At 51.3% G+C, this 21,719-nt stretch overlaps 1 protein-coding gene across 1 annotated transcript in view; it reads left to right on the top strand.

The window, feature by feature from the left end:
* Positions 1–21,719, top strand: part of CSMD2 (CUB and Sushi multiple domains 2) — a 439,342-nt gene that overhangs the window by 338,854 nt on the left and 78,769 nt on the right. The window contains exons 41-46 of the mRNA XM_041738011.1: positions 344–460; positions 3,669–3,878; positions 7,824–8,012; positions 10,174–10,351; positions 11,659–11,804; positions 21,452–21,532. Of these exons, the coding sequence (XP_041593945.1) occupies positions 344–460; positions 3,669–3,878; positions 7,824–8,012; positions 10,174–10,351; positions 11,659–11,804; positions 21,452–21,532 (921 nt within the window). The remainder of the gene's footprint in view (positions 1–343; positions 461–3,668; positions 3,879–7,823; positions 8,013–10,173; positions 10,352–11,658; positions 11,805–21,451; positions 21,533–21,719) is intronic.

Genomic DNA, 21,719 nt, shown 5'->3' with positions numbered 1-21,719 from the left:
AGCCCCCGCCTCCGTCCTTTTTCTTTAGTCTTGGAAGAGTTGATGGGACGGTGATGGAGGGAGGTTTGGGGCGAGAATGTCACACTTGGCCGAGGCCAAGAGCCATGGCCCCGGGCTTGTGGACGCCAGCGCCCCGACCTGAGCAGCCCTGCCCCGACTCAGCTTCACCCACACGGGCACTCGGTCATGGCGGGTGAGCCGTTGGTTCCTTTGGATTCTCATAGGGGTTTATGGCTTGAGAAAGGGGCAGAAACCGCTGCCCTAAGGGAGCATCCGAATGCTGGCGCGGCCCCCGCGCTGTCCCGCGTGCGTCCTCACCCTCCGCCTGCTGTCCCCGTCACAGCGCAGTGTGGGGGCGCAGTGGAGGAGATGGAGGGCGTGATCCTGAGCCCCGGCTTCCCCGGCAACTACCCCAGCAACATGGACTGCTCCTGGAAGATAGCCCTGCCCGTGGGCTTTGGTAAGTCTACACGCCCGGGCCTGGGCGACCCTTCGGCGTGCCCGCAGAGTGCTCTGCCCCCACGGTGGCGAGGACGAGTTAAGAACGCTGGGGATGAACATAAAATACGAGAGAAATGACCTCAGGGATTGCGGCTACTATTATCTGGGTAGTGAGCTGGGATGCAGGACCGCGGGATGAGGAATCACCCAGGGACGGCTGAAAAAGAAAGAGGCTCTCACAGAGGCTGGACCTCAACTTGTGCTTTTAACTTCAACATCCGATTTCTCATCCTAATTAAATTACATAGCCAAGGTCGACACGATTCAGAGTTCACATTTTTTTAAATTTTTTTTTATTGGAGTTCAACTTGGCAACATAGAGCATAACGCCCAGTGCTCATCCTGCCAAGTGCCACCCCCCCTCGAGTTTGCATTTTTTATTTATTTTTTTTGAGGTTGCATTTTTTAGATGCACATTTAGGGCTCATCTTAAGGAGTGGGAGGGCGTTTTTTTTTTTTTTTCTTTTGGTGGAGATGGAGTATTCCAGGCACGGGGGTTGGTGGGGTGTGGGCACAAAGTCTAACTGCTGCTGATTCGTTCCTGACCAGGAATATAACTCAACCCTGATATCTCTGTTGAGGAGAAAAAAGGTGTGTTGACAAGGAACCGATGGGTCGCCTTGCCTGAGTCACTGCCCTGCTCCTGGGGACGGTGGGTCCTGGGGGTGTCCCTGCCCCTAGGACCTCCTGCCTCCTAGGACCTCTCCGTCCGTGACCTCGGGAATGAAAGAGCCCGATGTATTCTTTACTCTGCAGCCCGATAGGGTCTTCTGAAGGAGAAGGGGCTTCCAGGAGAAAGGGAGCCAACTGGCCTCCTTCACAAATGTACTGAGCGGAGGGGAGGGGCTGGTGACCCTCAAAGGATGGAGACTCCCTTTAAAAAAAAAATTATTTATTTATTCATGAGAGACACAGAGAGAGAGAGAAAGAGGCAGAGACACAGGCAGAGGGAGAAGCAGGCTCCATGCAGGGAGCCCGACGTGGGACTCGATTCCAGGACCCCGGGGTCACACCCTGGGTTGCAGGCGGTGGAAACCGCTGAGCCACCCGGGCTGCCCAGGATGGAGTCTCTTATTTAGCACCTTTCAGGGGACCCAGGGGGTGGATGACCAGGGTACAACATGAGGAGGACTTTGGCAGCCTTGGGAAACTCCCGATTTTAGAGATTGGGGAAGGGGAGCCAGGAGCCCCTAGGGCTGCGGATGCAGCCGTGGGCCCCAAGACACTCAGGTGATGGAGGGATGGAGGAAGCACAGACGCCAAAGGAAAAGAGTTTGAGCAGGAGTTAGGCCGCCGTCCTCGTCGGTCCCAGTGTGCAGCCCCCAGAGCTCTCCCCGCCTCAGACGCGGCCGCTTCCCGGCGTCTGCACAGGCCAGTCACGGAGGCCTTGCTTTCGGGCGACTCCTGGCCGCGGGCCGGGGCCCCGAGATGGCCGTGAGGAACCCCGGCGATGGCAGCGGTGGCACCCCGTTCTCCGCACACCCTGAGGCCCGCAGGGGCCCCTGGTGAACATGCTGCTCACGGGGCTGCGGCGATGGGGGCTGAGTGCTGGGCCGGGGCTGCCCGCACTTTGGAGACAACCTGCATGGTCGCTAATAGGGTCATATGTAGCACAGCTGCATCATTCACAAAATGAGATCGATTACTGTGTAGTCGAACCAATGAGCTTGCTCCTTGTATCAGCAAGGGTAGACCCCGAAAAGCACAATATTGAATTAAAGAGTTTAGATGACTGTACGGTAGAACATTTACATAAATGAGACAAATCCGACACACATTTGGGAATCTAAAAACATGGACTGGGGAGGTATCTCCCCATTCTGTGAGTGATCCTCAGATGGGACAGCAGGAGACACGGAGGGTCTTCAGTGTTAGCAGCCTTTATTTTATTTAAATAATTAGATGAAAAAAATCACACTTAAATCCCCATTCTATGCAAATTAGAGAAATTTTTAGGGATTAAAGTCCATCTGTGAGTCCACCCTGCGGAGATAACCGCCCCAGCCCAGTCCTCAGTGACCGTTTGGCCCCCGTGAAGACGAGGACCTGCCAGACGGTGCCCCCCACGCGGTGCCCGGCACAGCCCTGATGCGTGGCGGATGCTCAGTCAATATTATTAGGGCATCGGTGACTATTCTTCTCATTTTTTAATGCAAAAGTTGGAATTATGGGAGCACCTACTACTTTGCAATCAGACTTTCACAACTAGCCTAATGCACATTTTCCTCTGCTCGGTGAATGTATTTCTTCCACATCATTTTTAATAATAATCTTAATTTTGAGAAATCTCACCAGAAAGCAAATCTCTTTCCACCTCCACTTCGCAGCGTGCATTATCATGTACGTTAAGGGCTCGAAGAGATCTGTTTAGCTTCTCGGGTTGTTAGGAGATCTCCATTAACCCAGTTAAGATCCCAGAGTGTAAACTTCATTGACAACGTGCTTTTCTGCTTTCTGAATTGCCGTAAGTATTCTAGAAGACAGCGGCACCGAAGCTCAAGTCTTTTGAGAGGATACAGTTATTTTTCAGTGAAACGTTCGTTTTAGCAGAGCTGTCTTTGTGCCGAGAGTAGGCCTGTGAACTACAAACCAAGCGTTGGCGCCGAGCTTTGTTTTCAAAAAAATAAAATCGGGGTGGGGGTGGGGATGGAGAGCCATGTGGAATGACCGAAGCCCTTCATTCTGAGCAAATAACACTTTTTTTTTTTTAGAAAACGTTTAATTTTTATTTTTTTATTATTTTTTAAATAATAAATTTATCTTTTATTGGTGTTCAATTTGCCAACATATAGAATAACACCCAGTGCTCATCCCCTCAAGTGCTCCCCTCAGTGCCTGTCACCCAGTCACCCCCACTCCCCGCCCTCCTCCCCTTCCACCACCCCTAGTTCGTTTCCCAGAGTTAGGAGTAGAAGTGGGTAGGAAAAATCAGAAAGGGAGACAGAACATGGAAGACTCAAATAGCACATTTTTAAGTTCAGTCCTGACTCAAGACAAAAGCCCGGACAGGACGGTGGCTTCCAGACTGCGGTTCCGCGAATCTCGGGCGGGACATCGGTGGTGGGGACGCGCGAGGCCCGGCGGGAGAAGCTTCCAGGAGGCCAGGCCGCGCGTTCACCGCAGGACTGTGTGGCTTGGGGCACTGTCTGCCTCTGTCTCACTGCCAGGAGCTCACATCCAGTTCCTGAACTTCTCCACCGAGCCCAACCACGACTTCATTGAGATCCGGAACGGCCCCCACGAGACCAGCCGCATGATGGGCAGGTTCAGCGGCAGCGAGCTCCCGGGCACGCTCCTCTCCACGTCCCACGAGACCACCGTGTATTTCCACAGCGACCACTCCCAGAACCGGCCAGGATTCAAGCTGGAGTATCAGGGTGAGCACCGCCAGGGCCCGCTTGCTGCCATCCACCCCTCTCCTACCCATCTGCTCTGCCCTCCACGTGCAGGAGAGGGCACTCGGGGGGCCGAGGGGCAGCGGGGGCTCCTAGGGAGGAGGGCTCCCCTTCGGCGGCAGGTCCCTCCGGCTCCGTGAAGGTGCCCAACCCCCTTTGACCAGCCTTTCCCAGGGTTAAGTCCCAACAGCACCACTGGAGGCCCCCCCCATCCAGTCCCAGCCCCCAGGGGTTGTCCCCAGCATCCCGCCACCCCTTGCCCTCAGCCTTCCTCGGCCGACTGTGTGAAGCCCCGTCACCCTCAGCGAGTGGCTCCCGTCACACGACGGAGGACTCTGGTCGCCGCCCTGGGGCTCCCGCAGAGCCTTCGGATAAGACCAGCCCATCGACCCCACTGAGGGCGCCTGCCACGCTCTCCGGGGCTCTGCTTGCTGAGGGGAATCCGTGACGGCCCCCGCTCCTCCGGGCACGTTTTTTTCCCGGAACAAGCTCTGTGCTCCCTCACCTCAGGCTGTCCCTGTGTGAGGGGCCATTGCCTGTGGCCGTGCAGGTGGTGCCCCGGCCGGCGGGGGGGGGGGGGGCTGGCCTGCCCCTCGGATGCCTTACTAGTGCGACGGACTGAACCATTTGTTCTAACCTGTCCTTCCAGAGCCTTCCATTGACTTTTTTTTTTGCATGATTTTGGACTTTTTTTTTCCAATCTAATACATGCTTATAAAAAATTAGAACACCACAGGGATTTTTGTAAGTCTGTTGTAGAAAGTCAAAGTTTTCCCGTCATCCCATCTCCAACTGCACCTTGTGCAGAGATACCAACTTTTAAGTTTGCGTTCCCCATTTTTCCCGTACGTAGATTGATGCAGCTATTATTATTATTTTATTTCAACCAAAATGGCATCATACTATAAATACCACCTTTGTAATTTTCTTTTTGAAAGTTAATTTTTAATTATATTAATAGTTTGCAAACACATTCACCTTGTTAAAAAGGAAGGGGGGGGAGGGAGGAAGGACAAAGGGAAGGAAGGAAGAAATCAAAGCATCACAGACAAGGTCGAGCTTTCTCTGTCCACAGCCTCCGCACCTGGGCTTATTCCCCTCAAGTTGTCACTGTTGTTTTGACGTGATCTTTCCAGATCTTTCCCACGCGTTGCCACACATATGTTCCACGTACCTGTGAAAATGTGTCCTGTTTCATGACTTTTTTGTTGTGTTTCCTACGTAAGTGTATACATGATGCCCTGACCTTTGGCCTTGCTGTCCCTTGTCAGAGATGGACACGGGCCAATGGTCTGGGCCGCTGGTTTCGGGAGAGCCTCAAGGGTATTCCACGGCCCAGTGACCCAGGCACCGCCGCCTCCCGCCTCCGGTGGAACTGAGGCAGCGTGGCTGCGCTTGCCACACCTGGGACAGCTCAGTGGGGGTGGGGGGGTGCAGCTGTGCTCTGGCCCCAACGGCACCGGCCTCCTTGGGGTAACAGGCCATGCCCCAGAGGCCGGGGACAGAGGCCGGGGCGGGCCGCGGGGGCTGGCACGTGGTGACACCTCAGCCGCCGCATCCCGTCACAGGAGAGACTCGGACCCATGCTCAGGGTCAGCGTCTCCTTCCTTGCCCCCCCCCCGCCCTGGGGGGCTGCAGCCCTGGGGCAACACGCGTTGGTCCTCTCACCGCTCAGAGGCCGCGGGAACACTCTCCAGGCCTCTGTCCTTGCTCCTGGGGGTTGCTGGCCGTCTGAACTCCTTGGCTAATGGAAATATCACCCCCATCTCTGGCTTCAGATCCCTGTATGTCCCCAAGTTTCCCCTTTTCACAAGGACAGCAGTCATGTTGGGTGAGGACCCCCCCCCCCCCCGATGACCTCATTGCCATCAGGTGAAACAGCAAGATCCTCTCTCCAAATAAGGCCCCATTCAGATGCCAGGGGTTGGGACCCCAACATGTGCATCTGGTCGGGGGATGCAGTTCGATCCCAGAGAGCCCAGCTCGCACAGGCCCAGGTGCTCCCCCTGAGACGCCTCCTGTTGCATCGGTGCAAGTACTGACGACCCCACCACCGGGACCGGGACAGCTTCCTGGGGGCCTGCCCACTGGGTCCACGCAGTGGGGCCAGACCTCACTCACCATGGGCCCCTGTGATACACCCTGGGGGCGTCATCGGCCGAGGCCGCGGGCCTCACTGACTCCTCCCCGTGGAAGAGCCCTCCCCACCTCCACGGGGCCCTGGCCTCTGCTCCTTGCACCCGCTGAGGCTTCCCAGACCTAGGCCAGCGCCTGCAGCAGCAGCCGTCTCTGTGACAGGCCCTCTGCCCTCCTTAGGGGCCCCCTTCTCAGGATTTCCCTTGCTGGGGGAAGCGAGGCACAAGGGCAGCGGACACGCAGCCCCGCCCCGGGAGGTGGTCCGATTGTGTGCCGGGCCCAAGGTGTCGACTCTGGGTGTGTGCAATCCGTCTCTCGCTCACGTTTACCTCTGTGACTTGGTGGGTCCTCCCACGGAGGCCTCCTGATTTACGACAGGCACAAATAGTTCTCCCCGCCCGACGGGCCCTCGTGCTCCCGTACCTGCGGGGCCTGTGGAGCTGGACGCTGACCCCTCACCCCAGGTGTTCCTTCGTGAAAAGACCTGTTCCCAGAGGGGCCACTTGTCCCCACTAAGGCGCTGCTATGGAGCAGGCCCAGCTGCCTGCGGTCCCAGCACTTTGAGGAAATCCAACTCCTTGCTTTTCTCAAAATCCCTTCGTTAGGCGCCCCGAACTCCCTAGGCTAGGGTTCTCCTGTCTCCCCTCAGATGAACGTTCCCCTGAAGTTGTTACTAACAGCACAAGCCCCTGTCACCAGGCCTCCGGGTCACCGGGCCTCACCGAAGCCACCACAGCTGCTGGGGACACCGGGTTTGCAAGGAGCTGAGCAGTGACCGGACACAAAACTGTTCCAAAGTGCTGGGCACTGTCCTTCCTACCTTAATAACGTGAACGTCTTAGTAATTCTCACCATATTACCGCTATTTGCGTAATAGCAAATGTCCTCACGTGTCACCGCTATTTGCGTTGTGGCGCTGGTTGAAAGTTGTCTCTTCCCACTGTGACGCCTCCCTGGGGGCCCAGGCCGCGTGCCCCTGGGGAGCCCTACTCAGCAGGCCGATGCCCCCCCACGGGCCCGGCCCTGCACCCAGAGGCGCTTCGGCTCCTTGGCGGCTCCCTCCGGGCACTGGCCCTGAGCGCTTTGGCCCCGTTTGAAAGCAGCCTGGGCGCTCTCCCGAAGGGTCCCTTTTTCTGCAAAGGCCGGTCCCCCTCGTGGGGTGGTTCCCAGCGGGGACCCCGGGCCGCAGCCTCCCCTCAGGCACCCGCCCTCCTGCCCCGGCCGGTGACCCTAGGCCAGTGGCAGGAACCCCAGTCCCCCCCAGGGGCTCCGGGCACGAGCTTGGGGTCGGCACCGGCCACCTCCCCGTGTCCGAGGATGTGCCCCCGTGGGACCCCCACTCCTCAGTCACAAACACCCCACTCCGGCCTCCCCCAACTGCTTCCCACGCCCGTGACCCAGAACGAGGTTGTCGAGGTTAAACGAGACAACCCACAGGAAAGAACTGAGGCCCGGCCCCAGGCCGGTGCCCGTGAACCAGCGCCCAGCGTCGCCCTGTCTCCCCCGAGCCCCTTCCCCACGGAGACAGGGAAAACCATGTTTATTACGCTCTGGCTCTGTGCCGGTGCCGCACAAAGGGCCGTGGTGTGTTAGCCCCCCTGGTCCTCACGATAATGACGTCCTAAATAAGGACCCCAAAGCCTCCGGCCCAAAGGCAGCGACTGGTAGACGGGGTGGGTCCGTGTGAGTCCAAGCCCCGGCTCCACACGAGGTCGGCTCTCTGCCTGCCCACGTCCTCGAGGAGGAAACGTCCAGAGGGAATACGGTAACCTTCTCTCTAACCCTCGCCAGCCTATGAACTCCAGGAGTGCCCAGACCCGGAGCCCTTTGCCAACGGCATCGTGAGGGGAGCTGGCTACAACGTCGGACAGTCCGTGACCTTCGAGTGCCTCCCGGGATACCAGCTGACCGGTCATCCTGTCCTCACGTGTCAACACGGCACCAACCGGAACTGGGACCACCCCCTGCCCAGGTGTGAAGGTATGTCCCTCCCTCCCCCATCCCTGGGGATTCCTCCCAAGGCGAGCGACTCAGGGGACTCCCACACTCCGAGGAGTCACCCAGGCTGAGGAGCCCAGGCGCACCCGGACCGTCCTGTTTTCATATGGAAGAGCCGCAGCCTACCCAGGGACGGCTGGGGCAGACGCCTAGGCCGAGCGTGGGAGGGCCTGGAGGAGCGGTAGGCCAGGTAGGCCACGGCCCGGGGAGCGCTCAGCCCCAGGAAGACGCAGCCCATCGGAAGGGAAGGCTGTAATCGTTCTCTTTTCGGGCATCTACACTGGGATATCCGGGTCCTTACTGAAGAGCTTCACTTACCCAGAGACATCTAGATCCTAATATGTCCAAAATCAAGGTCACCTTCTCTGCCATTCAGTGGAAGTCCTCATCAGCAAGGGTCACCTCTAGTTGCCTGCTTACGCGGCCCCTATTTGGGCGGCCCCCTCTCGCCAGCTAACGTACTCACTGAGTCTTGATGATTCTACGTCCTGATGACCCTCCGGGTGCATCCGCATCCCTCCGTCCTGCCTCCACCTCGGTCCAGGCTGCCTCTTTGCTGAGGCTCCTCACGGGTCTCCCCACCGCGGCTCTCCCGCTACTCGATCCATTTTTCACAACGGAGCCAAGTGTGACCTTCAAAACCATCAACACGCTCCAGACCCTCCCCTGCCCAGAAGGCAGCAAGGCATCCCCACCTCTCTTGGGGTAAATTCCAGACCCTTGAATGAAGTCCCTCAGGCCTGGGCCCTGTACAGCCCCAGTATTGTCCACGCACACAGACTGTGTGTCCAGCAGGAAAGACTTCCAGCTTCCCAGTGTGCCGTGTCCTCTTGCCTCCCCTTAGCGCATCCTGGCCCCCCTCATGGAACACGGCTCTCCTCTCTTGCCTTTTGCCTGCTGAGCCCTGTCCTCCCTCAGCTCCAAATCCAGATGGGAACAATACCGAGAACCTTCCTCACCCCCCCAAGACCAGATGAGGGGCCCCGCTCTTCCTCCTGGAGCATCCCACATTGAGACCCCTCCAGCCTACGCTGGCTTCTCCATTACTTAGCCGGACCCCGGCTGTAGGTGCTGCAGACAGAACCTCGTGCCTAGGTGCCCTTGCACCCCACTGTCCCCCCAGGCTGCACCTGACACTGCACGGGTGCCCGCAGGTGTAGGAGGGATGCCGTCCATGCGTCCACATGTACCCCTTTCAGGATCTTATGCTTCCCTGGAACCCTATCTTCTGCCTGCAGGCACTGGGACGCTTTCTCCTCGCTTCGGTCTGCCCCCACCCCGATGTCTTCTTGGTGCCCAGAGCCGGCCTAATAGACTCATTATTCTGGACCAGCGGTGGTTGGTTCATGTGTCCTTTTTTCTCCTCCCTGGTGACTAAATTGGAACATTATGGAGACCTCAAGGCCTCTTCATCCCCTTACCCAAAGCCAAGGTCAGAGTGAGGCCAAAATTGGGTGTCACTTTTGGGGGACAGGGAAATAGGGAGACGGGCCCACAGCTCTGCAGCACGTGCCTTCTGTGAGGGAAGCACCCGGCTGCACGGTTCACAGGCGTCAGTTCACCCAGCGGCTCCCATCGTCCTCTACAGGGCCCCTCTTAGTCCCATTGGACAGGTGAGGAGAGGGAGGAAACTACCGTCTAAGCTCATCTAGTTAACAAGCAGTGTAGCCACGCTTTGAACCCGACCCTAGCGCCACAATCCTTATCTCTTAGGTCAAGACCAAACGTGCCCCTCGAAGAATCTTTGAGCAAATGAAGTGAAAGACATAGTTCCATAATTTCTTAGTTCGTCCCAGCAAAAGTACTACGGCGGTGCTGACTCTGACCTGATTCTCCACTCTGTTCCTCGGAAGTGGGGGTGGTTTCAGGGTGACCTTCCCTCCGGGCAGGTCTCCTCCACAGGAAGAAGGGGGGTAGGGGCGGTGGCTGGCCCACAGAGGCACCGGCACTGAAGGTCAGGACCAGGTGGGGAGTGGGTGCTGGGTCTGCGGGGGGGACCCCCACGATCACCCTCAGCTCCATCATCCCTCCCCCTGCCGCCTGACCTTGTGGCGGGTGCTGGCACTTCAGAAGGAAGTCACCTAAATAATTCAGGTGGGGGGTGATCTCCCCCACTCACCGTGCTGCTGTCCCCTCCCGGCAGTCCCCTGCGGCGGGAACATCACCTCTTCCAACGGCACCGTGTACTCCCCTGGCTTCCCCAGTCCGTACTCCAGCTCTCAGGACTGTGCCTGGTTGATCACCGTGCCCATTGGTCATGGCATCCGCCTCAACCTCAGCCTGCTACAGACAGAGCCGACCGGAGACTTCGTCACCGTCTGGTAGGGCTGGCTGCCGCCCCAGCAGCCGACTAGAAAGGGGCATTGGCTGGTCTCTAAACTGGGTCACCCATCGTTCTGTTCAGAGAACCAAGAGCCGAATGGCTTTAAATGATGCTCAGCCTCCTGGCTTTCAGGTGAACATAGTAAATAGGGGCTGCGCCTCAGCCTTTGGGGCTCCTTGGAGCGAGAGGAAAGGGCGGGCAGTGGTTTCCAACCCCAAGTCCTGCTAGGGGTCGGTGTACCGGTGGTAGGTGTATGAATGGGAGTGGTCAGGGATACCCAGACTTTTCTCATTTTTTTCCAGAGTCCAAACCTAAATTCTACATTTACCTAATATAAGCTACCTAGACCAATGGAAGAGTTTGGGGCGGAATTCGGTGAAGTCCCATTGGTCGTCTCCCGCCGAACCAGAATTGTCCAACACAACGTTCTGCAGTAACGGGAACGTTCCATACCCGTGCTGTGCAGGGCCGTAGCCGCCGTCCACGGGTGGCCACTGAGAACTCAAATGTTGACTAGAGTGATGGAGGAGCTGATTTTTAAACTTAAATTAATTTAAATATAAAGAGCCACATGTGGCCTACTGGTCACCAACGTGATAGTTCCGCTCTGAGTAATAGGATTAGGATATCTTGAAGTGATTTTAAAATGGGAGTGTGAATTATTAGTCAATAAGTCTCCTAGACAGTTCTTCCCAAACCGCTGCATCTTTGGACGAATAAATAACCCAAGAATTCCTTAGTTCAGGAGTTACTGCCATTTTAGGAATCAGCAGAGGATAGCGGGGGTCTCCTCCCCAGAGCCTCGGGGCTGGATAACCGTCATCAGACTACCCTGGGCTAATTTCCGGTTCCCTGTCCAGGCAATGATTACACATGGATAGAAGGGATTAGATGAGTTTCCGGGGAAGAAAGTCTTGCTTAGAAAGGCAGCATGGGCATGTGTGTGCATGGGGACAGGAAGTGGGGCTGGCCCGGATGGCGGGATGCGCTTCCTCAACCCTGTCCTACTGCTGCTCAGACAGAGAACCTGCCCAGGGGCTCCTGCTGCTTGGGGGAACTCGCCCCCGGAGCCCCCTACAGAGGCAACCGTGAAGGATCAGGTGAAGGAGGAACCAGTGTGAGATTTGCCAACCCGGTGAACCTTGTTGGCAGACCGGGTCGGGAGAGATGAGAGAGCTGTGCACGGGGCGTGGGGGCAGGAAGAGCCATGGCCTCTCACTCCAGGGCTCTGTGAGGCCGCTGATGGGACCAGATAAAGCAGGCAGCCCTGGTGTCTAATGCTAGAACCTTGTCTCCTGCATGCAGGGATGGGCCGCAGCAGACAGCTCCACAGCTTGGAGTCTTCAGCCGGAGCTTGGCCAAGAAAACGCTACACAGCTCATCCAACCAGGCCCTGCTCAAGTTCCACCATGACGCAGCCATGGGTGGGATCTTCGCCATAGCCTTCTCCGGTCAGTGTGGAAGCCTGACGTGGGAGGGAAGGACTGTGCTCCCAAGTCAGGGCCGCGCTTGATCCCTGTCATGTGACTCTGAGTGACTAACGTAGCTTCTCGGCCTCAGTGTCCTCGGAGTTAGGAGTTAAATGTGTTAACCTATGCAAGGATCCCGCAGCACAGACCCCCATACGTGGAGGTTTTCCTCCTCCACCATGAGGGCAGGGAGGCTCCTGGTGCCGATCCCTGGTGCCAAGTCCAAGCTTAGAGGCAGCGGGATGAGGCTTCTCATTCCACAGGTTCACGTCAACTCACTGGGTTACTCACTCACTGGTTCCTCAGCCTGTCCCTTCACATCTTCTAGAGGGTTTTCCCCCTCCAAAGGAATCTAGGGCTCTGTTGACCTCACAGGGAGTGCTTTGCACAAGTGAAGTCGTGGAGATTTCAAGCAGAAGGAGCATGAACCATTCAGGGTGTGTTTGTCCTTATCAACAGCCAATTTTCTCCTAAGGGTCCGAAGTTACAGGTCTGGGTGCTTCCTCATTTTTGTAATAGTGGACACAGCATTGAAAAACTTAAAGTTTTCTGTGGGTTTGTCCCCATCTATAGAATAATTCTCCGTATTACAATTTGCAGAGCTTTACATATACTTGAACTGGAAATGGGGGAAGCTTGACCTTGTTCCTGGCTCCGTCTTGCAAACACAAGATTTTATCAAATTTTTAAATTTTTTGCCAATATGGCAGATGCATGAAATAGCATTTCACTCTTATGTTAATGACGAGGTGAGCATGTTTTCGTATCTTCATTGATTCATGCTTCCCTGCTCTGCGAAACGCCTGCTCCCCCTAGAGCTTTCTTCCTCCAAGGACAGAGAGATAACAGACAAATAAAATCTTTGCCATTTGTAATAAGTTGCTATGAAGGAAACAAAAAGGCAGGGAACTCTTTTCATGTAAAATAATTGTGGGTAACCTGTCAAGAGGCAATATTTGAGACAAGAACTAAAGAAAAAGAAGGAGGTAGACTTGCAGAGACCGGGGAGTGGGACTGGTGTGGGGGAAAGAATGTCTGCCTATCTATAGGCAAACATTAGCTTTCAATAAATTTCTTCTCATATAAGGACTAATAAGCGGAAAAGTACCTTAAGGAGAGCTATGAACAAGATTCTACAGTATTTTTTCATGACAAAAGTGGATTTGAATTGCAGAGGAAAATGCCCTTGGAAACATGTAGTTTAGGAAATAGAGATAAATTTTGGAAAGTATCTGCTTCCAGCGTAAAAGTCTCGACAACATGGACTCCAAATAAGAGATAACTAGAAGGGAAGCTAAATGTCTTCCCTTCTCTTCCCTTCCCTTCCTGAACAATTCAGTCCTAAAGCTGTTAAATGGGGTGAAGGAAAGTGGGCATCTGAGGGAAGAAGGGGCCATGCTGAGAGGCAGCATCTGTATGGAGACGGGGTTGGCATGATACTCATCAAGGCTCTGCAAACTGAGGGAACATTCATGTCGGGTAGGAGCCCCAGCAAAGTTAGGATGCCATCCACGCGGAGGATCCTTCAGACTCCAGTTGGGGGAGCAGGGCATTCGTGTAAGGGAGGAGTGACAGTTGAGATGGGAACTGGGTCCTCTAGGAGTGACTGATCAAAGAAGTTAATCTATCACCCTAGAGAACCAAGTTCCCATCTCAACTGTCACTCCAGGTAGGAGTCGCACTGTAAAAAAAGAGGGTCAGAAATGTGGCAAGAGCAAAAATTAGAATATACCCAGGGCATTGGATTGGAATTGGAAGTATGAGTATGAGCAATGGTTTTCAATATGTCCACATAGATATAGAAGGAGATATGGATGTAAACATGGGTCTGTACACGTACGTGTATTCCTTAGCTCCTTCCACTGAAAGGGCCTGGAAGCAATGACTCCTCAATAGCAATGAACACATCTAGCTCCAGATACTGGTTTCTAAAACCATTTTCCACTAAAATAGATGAGGACTCCTTAAAAGGGACGCCTGGGTGCCTCGGTGGTTGGGCGCCTGCCTTTGGCTCAGATCATGACCCCCGGATCCGGGATTGAGTCCCACATCGGGCTCCCTGCGGGGAGTCTGCTTCTCCCTCTGCCTCTGTCTCTGCCTCTCCTCTCAATCTGTGTCTCTCATGAATAAATAAATAAATCTTTAAAAAAAAAAAAAAAAAAGAAATGGCTGATCCCAGGACTGAGGCAGAGAAAGCACAAGATGAGCCTGGAACATTTTATGGCAGAAAGCAAGAAGGTGCCCAAAGAATGGTGGAGATGTGCCAGAAGGACATAGACGCGGGCTTGAAGGGACTCCCAGTGACTGTAATGGGATAATTTGGATTATACTTGGACCGTAATACTCGGATAATTTGAGCATCCAAATAATTTGTTTTGGTAACACATGGTAACTGAATGAATAAACCAGGACACTATATATACCCATCCAGGTATAAATTAATTAATGAAACAATTATTAATTTAAAATATTATGAGGAGCAGGATATTTCCATGCCTTCAAACTATCTCCCCACACAGTAATCTCAAAGGGAGAAAAGAGTAGCTGTACAGTGGAGAAGCTGGAGGACATCACTTTAACCAAGTGATCCAAGTAAGCATGCTGAGTAACGGGACAAATTGCAGTTATGCCCCCATTTGATTGGGTGCAAAGAGAAGAGCCAGCATCACCTCTGTGATAGCCCAGGAAAGATGCACAACGTGAATCCAGTCGTGAGGAATCAGACAAATCTAAGTTGGGGGTAACATAATATATTATGACAGACTAGAAGTTAACCGATGTATAATCTTCAAAAGTGTGAAAGTCATGAAGGTCAAGGAAAGACTTTGGGACGGTTCCAGATGAAAAAAGACATGACAACAAAATACAGTGCATGATTCTGAACTGAATCCTGTGCTGTTAAGAGCTTTCCTGGGACAAGTGGTAAAACATGAGTGGAGGTGAGGGTGAGTTGGCTACCATTATCAGAGGTAATTTCCTGTTTTTGATGGTTGTATTGTGATTTTGCAAAAGGGAACGTGCTGCTTTGTTGAAAATGCATGTTAATGTTAAAATATTGTGGTGATGGGGCATCATGTTGGCAACCTCCTTTCAAATGGTTCGTGAAAAACGTTTTTTTGTGTGATGCTTCCAACTTTTCCTGTACCTTTGTGATTGTTTCAAATTAAGATTTTTATTTACATGGGGAGCTAGATAATTTTTAAAAAGTTAAAGAAGAAATGCCGCAGCCCAATTAAATTGGCATAAGGATCAGCAAAACGCTGTAGAAAACCAGATCAGAGGAAAAGCCCAACACGAAGGAGAGAAAGAGCAAAGACTTGAAGATTATAGAGGAGAGAATGGGAAATAAAAGAGATCCAGTGAATGAAGAATGTCCTGATAAAAAGCATCCATGACAGAAAGAACTAGACGGACAGAACACAAATAATAAAAGAAAACTCTTCTGAAATGAATGAAAAACTGTGCAAATAGAACAAAAGAGCTCACTGCATGCCGGGGGAAATCACAACCAGCCTGGCAAGCATTTCAAATTACTGGGATGAAGGGCACAATCTACCAGAATCTAGGCCGAAAAAGTTACCTGCGAGGAGCCAAAATCCACAATCCTTTGACTAATTATTCTTGGCATTCAATCCCAGAAAATCAAAAGAGGCATTTTTATAGATATGTAGGGGGAAGATAGTTGGGAGCATCACATGTGCAGGCAAGAGACAGCCATCTGCAGACCTCTGAGCACTCACAATCCGCGTCCCCACATCTCAGTTGAAGTGTTCCTCCAGGATGTGGACCCCCAGGGAGAGACGAGCCAATAACCTGATACAGAGAAGTTGTATAAAAGATTAAAGTGGAAGCACTAACTAGCTAACCACCTTTTAAGCCTAATAATAATTGAAAATATCGATTCCAAACAGATTGCAAATGATTCTTAAAAGATTTTGTAAAATTGTGGCACCTGCTTGGCTCAGGCAGTTGAGCATGAGTCTTGATTTGGACTCAGGTCATGAGCTCAGGGTCCTGGGATCGCGCCCTGCATCAGGCTCCACACTCAGGGGAGTCTGCTGGAGGATTCTCTCTCCCTCTTCCCCTGTGCCTCCCCCCACTAGAGCTCACACTCTCCCTCTCTCTCTCATATAAAAATAAATCTTTTAAAAAAAAGATTTTTAAGAATTATTTCATATTAACAAATACCCAAGGAATTAGAAGAGGAATAGGAGAAAGGGAATGTCCTTATCTCTCATGAGGGTGGAATCAGTAGATGTCATTCAATCGCTGATTTTAATAATTAGGAAAATCAGGACTCCAAGTACGTATTTTAGTCACTAAAAAAATTAAAAATAGGTGATAGTACTTTTAAGTCACTAAAAGAAAAAAGTAAGCAAAGCATAGTTCCTATAGAAAAGGTGGAAAACAAAGGAAACCATAGGAACAAAGATACAGCCCAGGACAAAACAGTGAGACCCTGGCCTACGACGGCTGTTGACACGCTGGCTGCTGCTTGGCAAGAGGCAGTGGGCCTCCCCGTCCGTCCGTTACCATGTTCGCCTGCATCGGGGTCCGATTAAGCTCTGACAGGGCCTCAGCCCAAAGGGACTGGGGGAGAGGGGACCGGGGGAAGGGAGAAGTCCTGGACGTCCCCCCCGCCGCCCCACTCAGGTCTTTAGCAATAACCTGTTAGATGGTGTGGCTCTAGGCGGAGGAGGGATTGTCCGCAAAAGACCAAAGCTCGTGCACCAGAAGGCTGACAGCGGTTACGCCTCGGTAGTGGTGGGATTGGGGCAATTTCCATTTTATTGTTTTTCAATATTCCACCAGCATTCTGCATTTCTGAGCAGAAATATATAATTCTTAAAAAATATAATGGGAAAGCTACCCCCACTCAAACTAGTAACCACACTCAGGCTGTGTTCAAGTGGAGATTTCTTCTGAGTTTTTTCTGCAAGTTAAGTGTCATAGAAGATATTTATTTATTTATTTATTTATTTTGGAATTTGAGGCAATTATTTTGGGTTTTTTTTCCCAATTTTACTGAGATACAGTTGGCATACAGCACTGTGTATGTCTAGGCATACAACGTAATGACATGACTTACGTATATTGTGAAATGATCACCACGATAAATTCAGTTAAAGGCCGTCATCTCATATAGATATCCAAAAAAAGGAGGGAAAATAGGTTTTTTTTCTCCTTGTGATGAGAACTCTGAGGATCTGCTCTCTCTTGACAGCATTCAGATATACCAAACAGCAGTGTTAACATCATGTAACACGTGAAATCCCCGGTACTTATCCAGTCTTATAACTGGAGGTTTGTACCCTTTGATCCCCTTCATCCAGTTCCCCACCCAGAAGGTGTATTTTAAAGATTAAGCGTGCAGCTGAGAATGGAAGATACCAAATTTTAAAAAATAAAATAAAATAAAAGCCTTGGGTGATAAAGGAAACATCGGGAATTGGCTAAGCAGAGGGGCGCCTGGGGGGCTCCATCAGTTAAGCATCTGCCTTTGGCTCAAGTCCTGATCCCCGGGTCCTGGGATGGAGTCCCTCCCACCATCGGGCTCCCTGCTCAGCGGGGTCTGCTTCTCCCTCTGCCTCTGCCCCTCGCCCCTACTCAGGCTCGCTCTCTGTCTCCGGTAAATAAATAAAATCTTAAAAAAAAAAAAAAAAAAAAAGAATTGGCTAAGCAGAATAAGCAGAAACTTCATGCATCTACGAATCCCAAGAGTGCCCTAGACAAACATAAGGAGAGGATAAACCGTGAAAATATATTTAACAGGCAGAAGTCATTTTTCTTTTTTTTTTAAGAGAAGGCAGGGGCGGAAGGAGAGAGAGACTTACATAGGCTCCACACCCACCTCACTGCCCTGAGATCCTGACCTGAGCCAAAATCAAGAATCAGATGCTTAACCAACTGAGCCACCAGGTAACCCCAGAAGTCAATCTTAAATACGAACCGGGTTCTTCCAATTTGTAAGACAAATAGGGGCAAAGGACTGATAGAAGGTTAAAAAGTAAACTCCAAAATAGTCCATTAATATAGGAAGAAAATGTTTAACCTAACTTGTTATCAAATGCCAATTTTTTTTTTTTTTTAATGTATTATAGTCACAGAGAGAGAGAGAGAGAGGCAGAGACACAGGCAGAGGGAGAAGCAGGCTCCATGCACCGGGAGCCCGACGTGGGATTCGATCCTGGGTCTCCAGGATCGCGCCCTGGGCCAAAGGCAGGCGCCAAACCGCTGCGCCACCCAGGGATCCCTCAAATGCCAATTTTTTTTTAAAAAAAGAAATGCTACCTTTTTGGTTGCTTAGCAAGCTGGCGACAATTACCGCAGAGGACTGCCTTCCCCAGGAGGCTCGGGGTGGCAGGAGGGCGAGGACTGTGTCTTGGTTACTCTTGCACCCTCGCCGCCTGACGCAGCGCCTGACCCAGGCTAGGCCTCTGCAGATAATCCTTCAATGAGTTGGAGGAGACAATGATGAGACCCGGCCCTGTAGAAGCTGCCGCTCCGTGGCCCGTATCAGTTACAGCCCATTTTCTGCAAAGAAAAGCCAACACCCGCGTGGTCCTCCCGGGTGTATGTTAAACCAAGGTCAAACCCGCGTGGCCACCCCACGGGTGCTTCTTGCTTTGAAGACCGTGTCTCCCGGAGTCCTGTGTCTCTCCATGCAACGTCTTTTCCGCCGACACATCTGTAGAAGAAATTAGTTAAATCATCAAAATGTCCTACAACATTTTTAATGAAACCATCCACAGGAAAAGTCAGGTTGCATCCTAACTGCAGTGGGTAAAGGCCAGGATCCCACGTGAACGTTTGGAACGTGTGTCCCTGTTGCTGCCGGTTCCGAGAGGTTACGATAACGAGAAGTTCATTGTGAACCCAGCACTGTCCTGAACACGTTCCCATGTTGCACTTGTCTTCGGGCGAGGATTTCCAAATGCCTCACGCTGAGAGGGTTGGCGTGGCGCGCTGTGCTATGCAAAGTGCTTGTGCTAAAACACATGGAACCGCTGTTTTCTTAAAGCCGTACTCATTCTTGGGCGATCAAGCAGTAAAATTTCAAGTATTTAATTTCTAGCATTATGGGTTTTGCATATATATGTATCTTATTATCTTAAATACTTCCCGGGTTTAGGGTTATGCACCGTAATTTTTTCCTACTTGAAGTCACGGGAAATAGCATCTTTACGCAGAACATCTGATTTCCAGGAATGGATTACTGACATTCGTTCAGTAGGAGATGCTCATACTTTAAAAAGCTCATACAATGTAATCGTTCCCAGTTTTTTCCCTTTTTTTCGAAATTTTTATTTAAACTCCAATTAGTTAACATGCAGTGTAATATTAATTTCAGGTGTAGAATTTAGTGATCCAGCACTTCCACATATCGCCTCACGAGTGCCCGCCTTAATCCCCACACCTGTTCAACCCATCCACCCACCTACCTCCCCTCGGGACCATCAGTTCATTCTCTATACTTAAGAGTCTGTTTCTTGGTTTTCTTTTCCTTCCCCCCCCCCTTATGTTCATTTGTCTTGTTTTAAATTCCATGTATGAGTGAAATCATATGGTATTTGCCTTTCTCTGACAGACTTATTTTGCTGAGCATAACACTCTCTACCTCCATCCATGTCATTGCGAATGGCAAGATTTCATTCTTTTTGATGCTGGAGCAATATTCCATGTATATATACACCACATCTTCTTTATCCATTCATCAGTTGATGGATATTTGGGCTACTTCCATAATTTGGCCATTGTTGATAGTGCTGCTATAAATATCGGGGTGCATATATCCCTTCGAAGTAGTACTTTTGTATCCTTTGGGTAAATACCTAGTAGTGCAAATTGTAGATCCAAAAATACACAAAGAACTTTAAAAACTCAACACGTAACAAATAATCCAGTTAAAAAAAAGACAGAAGACATGGGAAGACATTTCTCCAAAGAAGACATCCAGATGACCAACAGAGACATGAAAAGATCCTCCTCAATATCCCTCATCATCAGGGAAATGCAAATAAAAACCACGGTGAGATTTCACCTCACACCTGTCAGAATGCTAGAATCAGCAACACAGGAAACGACAGATGTTGGCGAGGATGTGGAGAAAGGGGAGCCCTCGTGCACTGTTGGTGGGAATGTGAACCGGTGCAGCCACTGTGGGGAACAGCATGGAGGTTCCTGAAAAAAAAATAAAAAATAGAGCTGCTCTATGATCCAGCAATCCTTCCTAGTTTTAAAAAAAAAGAAGAAAAAAAATTCATAAAAGATGCATATGTGGAGAAGGATGTTTTATTTTAAAGAATGTTTATCACAACCTTATTTTAAATTGCAAAACTTTGGAAACCTAAATGGTTAATAATAGAGCATCTGAAAAAAAAATAATAGAGCATCTCTAAATAAATTTTAATCATATGACTAAATTCTATGAAGTCATTGCAGTCATTTTTTAAGAAATTTAATTGCATAGGAAAACTCCTGCAATACAGTAGTAAGTGCCCAAGGATCAACACAAAGTGCACCACATGCTGCAAATTTGTAAGAGAAAAATACATATGCAGAAAGTATGTGCTCTATGAACTCACAGTAAAGTGTTAGCAGCGGGTCTTTCCAAATGGCCAGTGGATGAGTTTAATTTTCTTCCTACTGTTGTAGAAAATTTTTCATATTTTCTCTAATGACAGTGTATTATATTTGTAATTTTTTGTGGGCACTGAGGGGGGCACTTGACGGGATGAGCACTGGGTGTTATTCTGTACGTTAGCAAATTGAACACCAATAAAAAAAAAGAATGTCCTTTATAAAATATATATATATACATATATATATATATATATATAATTTGGGGGTCTGGGGTGACTATGGATATAACAAGAGCAGTAGCAATGCCAACAGCAGCTCACACTCCCGTGGCACCAGCTGTGCGCCAGGCAGCGGATGGAAGCCAAGCTCTGGGCCCATCCTGAGCCTCGTCTCAGCGACACCATCCACACAGCCTAGTCCCTGCCCAGAGGGATGGTTTCCAATTTAGAAAACCCACTGAAGCCAGAGATGTTTGGCCAGAGGTCAGAAGGGAAACGAGCTGGCTTTGTGGGCACTCACGTGAGCCACACACAGTACTTAAATGCCAAGTGGTGGAAAGAATACGGGATTTGAGAGCAGCCGCTCCTGGATTCAAGTTCCTGTGCCACTCACCTCCCGTGTAACCCTGGAGAAGGGAGTGAAGTGTTCGGAATCTCAGCTTCCCCATAAAGGAAGCGAGGACACCTTGCAGGGGGGTCCGCCGGCATCAGAATCGACGGTGACAGCTGTGAAAGTGCCTGGCCCGTGTAGGTGCTCAAGAAATGCGTCTCTCCTTTCCCCTCAGTGCCAGTGCGCTTGTCACTGACCTCTTAAGATGCTCTCTCCTTTATCGTTGCTGTTACTCTACGCCTCCTGGCTTCTGCATCAAAGACAGAAAAGGATGACAGCAGATAAGCAAAATAGTACTTGGCTACACTTTCCCTGGGTACGGGTCAAAAGCCACTAGTATCTGTGCCAGGGAATGAGGAATGAGAGTGAACAAGTGAATGACAACGTGCCCTGAGAGTGACGCTCTTACCCCAGCTTGTCTGCTTCTGTCTTTTCAGCTTATCCGCTCTCCAAGTGCCCGCCTCCCACCATCCTCCCCAATGCCGAAGTCGTCACAGAGAATGAAGAATTCAACATAGGTACCGCCTCCCAAACCGGCAAGGGCTGGGGGGCAAGGAGGGGCCGGGCCGGGGGCTGTGGGGGGTGGCTGGCGGGCAAGGCACATCGCCCCCTCCCACCCATCCACTGAGTCTGCCCCAAGAGGCAAACACCATAGCCAGGCAGACAAGATTCAAGTCAGTAGGTTTTTGAGAAGTAAATCCACGC

The sequence above is a fragment of the Vulpes lagopus genome, chromosome 23 (genome assembly GCF_018345385.1).
Source record: "Vulpes lagopus strain Blue_001 chromosome 23, ASM1834538v1, whole genome shotgun sequence".
NCBI lineage: Eukaryota > Metazoa > Chordata > Mammalia > Carnivora > Canidae > Vulpes > Vulpes lagopus.
The sequence above is the reverse complement of the archived record's forward strand: the minus strand, read 5'-3'. Positions and strand labels throughout refer to the sequence as shown.